The 6,453-nt window shown below is 28.0% G+C and overlaps 1 protein-coding gene across 1 annotated transcript; it reads left to right on the forward strand.

Annotated features, from left to right (window-relative positions):
• The first annotated feature begins 1,008 nt into the window (after positions 1 to 1,008).
• LOC123299113 (proteasome maturation protein) lies at positions 1,009 to 2,625 on the forward strand. Its single transcript, XM_044881349.1, has 3 exons — positions 1,009 to 1,128; positions 1,225 to 1,383; positions 2,343 to 2,625. Exons 1-3 carry the CDS (start codon positions 1,126 to 1,128, stop codon positions 2,604 to 2,606), a joined length of 426 nt encoding a protein of 141 aa, XP_044737284.1. The 5' UTR covers positions 1,009 to 1,125; the 3' UTR covers positions 2,607 to 2,625.
• The last annotated feature ends 3,828 nt before the right edge of the window (positions 2,626 to 6,453 follow it).

Here is a 6,453-nt window from a genome sequence, read left to right on the forward strand (position 1 = left end):
GGTCAAACAGGCTCGTACGAGAAGGAGTAAAAATGCATTCGAAATGGATAAGCAAAAGTGATTTTATTTTTAAGCCTCATATATGCTTTCAAAGTTTATAGAAAATTATTAGAAAACTTTTTCTTTCTTCTGTCTACGTTAAAGAAAATATTACCCTTAATACATACAAAACGGTATGATTTTGAATGGAGGGTAGAGATAAGGAGAACTATCTCTCTGTATAAAGTGTTAATCGAAAAGCAGAAAATAAGGATGGCGTTGCTGTAGCAAAAGTGTAAGTTTTGAATGAAGTTACAAAGTAATAAAAGTAAGATAAATAGCTAAATAAGTTTCTACCTCGGAAAAATTTACAGTTTTCGAGATATTCAATTAAAATATTGCGAGATCGACTCTTTATAATGCTGCCATCTACATTGAGTTTCTCATTTATTTTAGAATCCTAATTCCACTTCTGATTAATTATATATTTTAGAAAACGTTTCTGCCGCAAAAAGTTCACGATTTACTGTAATAAAGTTAACGTGGGATATTAATAAAATTTATGAAATCATATATAAAAAAATTGCTCTCTAAATGCTCCTTCGGATTCCACAATTTCTCCAATTATTTTATTAAATATTTTCAATTAAAATTAAACAAATTTTGTTTCTAATATCTCAGTAAATTGATAGTTTTTCCAAACTTTTTTGCTATCAATAAATTGCTCCCGTTTAGTTCTTTCGAAATTTAACGATATATTTAATAGCAAAAACGTTTGAAAAAACTATCAATTTACTGAGATATTAGAAACAAAAATTTTGTATTTTTAATAGAAAATATTTAATTTAATAATAATTCAATAATTGGAGCAATTGTGGAATCCGAAGGAGCATTTAGAGAGCAAATATGATTTCATAAATTTTATTAATATCCCACGCTAACTTTATTATGTTCACGATTTAACATTTATAATTTAAATTTTACCTCCAAATTTATTGTTTAGATATAGCTAGCAGAATACTGGTTTACCGACAAAGAAATATTTTAGTTTAAAAGTTTGTCGTTATTGTTAAAATTGTCAATTCATCTTTCAATTACTAGTTTACTGTGTTTTCTCGTTTCTGAAATTAAAGAAAATTTATCAAAATGGTAAATAAGAAATATTTTGCATAAAATATTTAAAAAAATATAAATGTATTTTTATTATGCGAATATTAATTTTAATAATACTTTTATTGTTTTTAGAGTTTTGGATTACCATCATTAAAACCGAAAGGTTATGGACCTGAAAATTTAGGAATAAGTGAAGGATTTCTAGGTGTTCCTGAAGTGATGGTACATGGTGCCAAAGGAGCACGAGCAGCCGTCGAACCAGTGCATCCTTTACAACATGCTTTAGCCACTGTAAAAATTCTTACCTAATTTTATTCTGCTTTCCGGTAACCCGTTGATTTACATTTCTTTCATCTGAAAATCTGATGAATTTACTTTAATTTACTTTTTTTTTTGTCTGTTGAGAGTATTTATTCGAAATAAAAAGCAAAATTATAATTTCGGTGTCAGGTTTTGATAGTAGAATTTAATAAAACACATATTATGAGAAACAAAAACACAGCTTGCAAAAAATAAATTGTAATTCAATCAATCAAAAAAATAATTATAATAAAAGAAATTTTAATCACGGTTGCCACAAGAGCAGACCTTGGGATAATTATGCGATCCCTGGATGATAAATTTTTATAAGAAATCTTGTTAGAACTTGACGAAATTAGAAAAAAAGTAAACATTTTAAAAGTGCATGTATACAAATAATAACATAATTATACAATTCACATAATATAAATATTTTCAATTTTTAGTTACATGCTAAAAAATGTACATTCCAATAATCTGACGATTTAAGCAAGACGCAAAGAAATGGGAAGCTTGCAAAGTTTCTTACCCGTAGTAACTCGAGCGTGATCAAAATTTTTTCATATTATTGAAATTTACAATTTTTAGCATGTAATTAACCCACCATATATTAATGTGACGCTCTCGAGTTAATTCACCTATCGCAATTTTGTTTTTACTAATCTGACCGTCTGCCCCACGCGGGCCCCCCCATATTTAGGGCTAATATTTGGTGGAGGTACTAAGGAAGGTCTAAGGAACCCCTCATATCTTAATCTGACGCGCTCGAGTTACTACACAAATCCCCTCTTGGGCTTCCCTACTGCAAGCGAAGTTTTAGAAATTGTACTGTAACTTTTCGTTATATCTCATTGAGTTCTGCAAAAATACACCATAAAAATTTATCGCCCAGAAAATTGTATACTCTTCTAGACAATATAAATTTTAAACCAGTTACTTCTAATTTTTAGGCCACACGACATCAAAATCAACTAAATATGGCAATTTTACGAAGTACACAAGGTCTACATGCACCTTTACGCATCGCCATGGAATTAAAAGCTGTTAATCAAACTGGACATTTGCCATTTTTACCTTCAACAAATGTTTTGAGAGATTCGCTTACAGGACGCGATTTAGAAATTGGATTTGAGGATATTTTCAATACTGGTGAATTTAGGGAACAATTAATCCAACCACATGCTATGGTCGAAAAGAAATTAAATTTAATTTAAATAGAATTTTAATAACATTTTATAATATTACTTTTTTTTTTCTGAATAAAAAAAACTTTTCTTAAATTCAAATTATAAGTTATTTTCAATTAAATCTAAAATTCGAAGACGACAGATTTTTTTTACTTCTTCAATTCCTGTCGCAAGTTCAATATTTTTCTGATTTTGAACTCGTACTTTGATTCCTTCTAAAATAGCATTGAATTTATTTTCACGAGCGCATATTACAAATGGGAAACCAAATTTTTGACGATATTGTTGATTTAAATCATTTAAAATTTCTTTGTCGTCGTTGGTAATGTTGCTCAATCCAGCAGCGGCTTGCTCACGTACTGATTCGTTGGTTAGTTTACCTTCTTGAGCTAATCTACCAGCTAAATCTGGATGTAATTGTAATATTTTTTCTTTTTCTGTAATTGAAAATTTTCATGAAATCGATTATGAATAAATATTTTATATTTTTAACCGAACTTCGAAAAATGAAAAGGTTCACAATTCAATTTCTTGTGTGTTTTTATGTTGAACCGATTATATAAATTTGTTCCTCTTCTCATTAGGGTGGTCTCATTTAAATTTGGTATAAATTCTATCTCTTAAATGCAAGAGGAGAGAAAAAAACCACCCCAAGGAAAAAAATTAAAAATTAATTTAAATAATTTCATTGTTAAAGAAAAAGTTTAAAAAGAAATTGAAGAAATAAAGTCAAGAAACATTTTTTTAAAATGATTTTTAGTAATTTGTATGGATTCACCCCAAAGCAGAAATTTAATATGATTTTAATTTTAAGAACGTGAAAAGTGAAATTTACAAAATTTTAAAAAACCCTGACAAATGCGGTTTTTCCTTGTATCTCTCTGCAAACTGAACAGATTTTCTAGACCCATAGCTAAGAAGACACTCTATTAAATTACCTTTCAAACAATGAAACAAAAATCAAATCCGTTCATCTGTTTGGGAACTACCAAAGAACTACGATCGTAGATAATCAATTATAATAAAATATTTCTTATCTATGGCTACGATGCCACAGGCAGACACATACACATAGCGATCAAACTGTTATAAAAAAAGATTTTTTATAAGTGTCTTTGTTTAAAAAAAAAAAAATTTTTGTCTTTGAATTTCTACCCCTTACGAATACACGATAGATCTATGTATAGGAAAATAATTCGCAATATCTAGCTTTTAAATGCTGATATGATTTGAGTGATTTGACTTGATTTGAGGTCTTCGTTTTGTGATACAGGATATTATCAAATCACTCTGCATTTTTCAAAAAAGAATATCTAAATCGAAATTCGTCGAAAAGTACAAATATTTTTTGATCTGATATACCACTAACAATTAGAAAAAATAAAGCCTATTTAATCATAGTAATAATTTAAAGATTTTTTTCTGTGAATATCAGGAAAATTGCAATCAATCTTAAGAAAATTGTATCGCGAATAAAATTTACAATTTTTGAGTAGGTATACTATTTATTGATCCGACAGATTTGTAAGTTCATATATATTATAATAAAAAAAATAAGTGTACCTTTTTCATTTAATAGACTAATGATTTGATGTGCTTCCTCGATGACATTATTTACATTTTGAAATGGTCGAAGTGTTTCTAATTTATTTCCAACATCTGGATAACATTCAACAATATTGCGAAAAACTTCTTGACATTTTGATTTACTTAAATCATTCAATTGATTTATTGTTAATTTTACAGCCATTTTTTATAATGAAAACTTTATATCGTATTGAAATGTTACTCTTATCATAATAAACTATTGTTTGATCTTTGTTATATCTGACTTTGACCTGATCATATATTTTTAAATTTGAATAATTTGTTTTTAAAAATTGCTTCTTGTGGAGTCAGGAGTACATTGTAAAACCTATTTAACTCAAGAACTGTACTTTTAGATTTATGTAAATATGATAAATACTTTTTAATGTGCATCATATATCTTGTTAAAAGGGAATACTTGATATTCATAAATTAAATATACAATCTTATCTAAATAAAAACAAATGAAATTAATAACTAGCATAGTCAATTGTTTATATACTCTATATATTACTGAGTTGGATATTCATTTTTGAACTGTTTATAATTATTAAGACTATTTAAAATTCGGAAAATAGCCCATTTAAACATATGTGTTTGCACAACTTTTTTTTTTTTAAATTAATCTTACATTAATATTTTTTGCAATGGGGGACTAATGAACAAATTAGCTATTCTGTTTGTTAACGAATATAAAATTGCCCTTAACAAATGGCGTATGGTTATAGTGAGTTTTCCAATAGTGGGGGCAGCCGGCATCTAATCATCCTTGCCTTACCCTATAGCTACATGCAGGGATTAAAATTAAAACATAGAAAATGGTCTAAATCTTTTCTTAATCGCCTCTCATATCCTTGCTGTAGCAACTGGTTGTAACTGCGCCTTAAAAACAGTCTGGAATCTATATAATCATTTCATCTCGCTATCGGCTATTGTTTTATTGCATTTGAAAAAAACACAATTCTTGTATAGGATCTCAATTTTATAAATTTTGTTTTTTATATTTGCTAGAGTATTCACCATAAAACTTCAATAAGCTACCTATTACGTCATTATAGCGCTCTAAAAAATCGTAGTTTAAATTTAAATAGTAACATTATCTCTTTGCACCCTTTAGGTACGGAGCCATAACAATATAATCAAGTGTTCATTCTAGAATCTAGATCAAATCAATAGAGAATGAATACTTATATCAAAACTGACGAGGAATTTCTTTATTTAATAATAAGCAGAAATTTAGGCAAGTATTTAGATACGTGCTTTAGATACATAATTTTTCGTAGTTCAATTTTTGTGTTGAAACTGTTTCAAATGATTAAAATTCAAATCTCAGGTAAGCCAAGGTGGTAATCAAGACTTGTCACCAGTATCTTTTTGTAGTAAACAACTTTATAGTTAATTTGGACTCCATACTGAAATTATTTTGAGTCCATTGGTAAAGTAATTAAATTTGGGCGGACTGGGATGTGATTAGACTCTCCACATTCTACGCCAGTCATTTTATGTCAATTGAGATTTTTATATGGTTTTATGATTTTTGGCGAACCAGCGTCACCATATCAGATTTTAGCAAAATCACGTTCCTATCTGTTTTCAGTTCTTTTAAAAGAAAGATTCCAAAATTTCAACATCGGGTAAAATTTATTCTAGAGCGATTTTAGCTATATAGTAATATTTTGAGCTATACTATACCTATATCAGAAACTTTCTTTTCAAATTACTTTTAATCCGATATATGCACATACTTTTCAAGTTGCTTTTTTATTTTTACCTTCTAAGAAGGGAGTCTGCAAAGATGTAGAAGTGGTGGATTTTATTGTATAAAATAATTAAATGATTTTTATGCCTAATAAAAAATACAACTTTAGTTGTAGCAATTTTTCTTTTTATTACGCCGATATTTTAGTTAATTTTACTCTTTTCTGTTTCATAGTTGTTTCATTGCCTTTAAAATGACTCTACATTTTTCTAAATCAAATTCAATTTCATCTATGATCAAATTCAACGGCAAATTTTCAAATGGAACAAATTAATAGAAGAAATTTCTAGTTTCTTCTCGAAGAAACTAGAAGTTTCTCGGTTACTAGAGAAATGTATGAATTTCTGAACGCACCCTCAAAATTATAGATTTTTAAACAAGTGTAGTGTCTCTATTTTGTATATAATTTCTATTATAAAGAGTAAGAAAGAAACATTTACAATACATGAACATACAAGCAAATGGAATTACACTTGCAACAAAGAATACAAATTACAATAGAATAAACGAAGAGAGTGAATATTACGT

Source organism: Chrysoperla carnea, chromosome 4, assembly GCF_905475395.1.
Source record: "Chrysoperla carnea chromosome 4, inChrCarn1.1, whole genome shotgun sequence".
Classification (NCBI taxonomy): domain Eukaryota; kingdom Metazoa; phylum Arthropoda; class Insecta; order Neuroptera; family Chrysopidae; genus Chrysoperla; species Chrysoperla carnea.

Excerpts from the sequence above, each read along its gene's own strand:
- LOC123299113 (XM_044881349.1), top strand. Across the intron at positions 1,384-2,342 it reads TACAACATGCTTTAGCCACT|GCCACACGACATCAAAATCA; the intron begins GTAAAAATTCTT and ends TCTAATTTTTAG.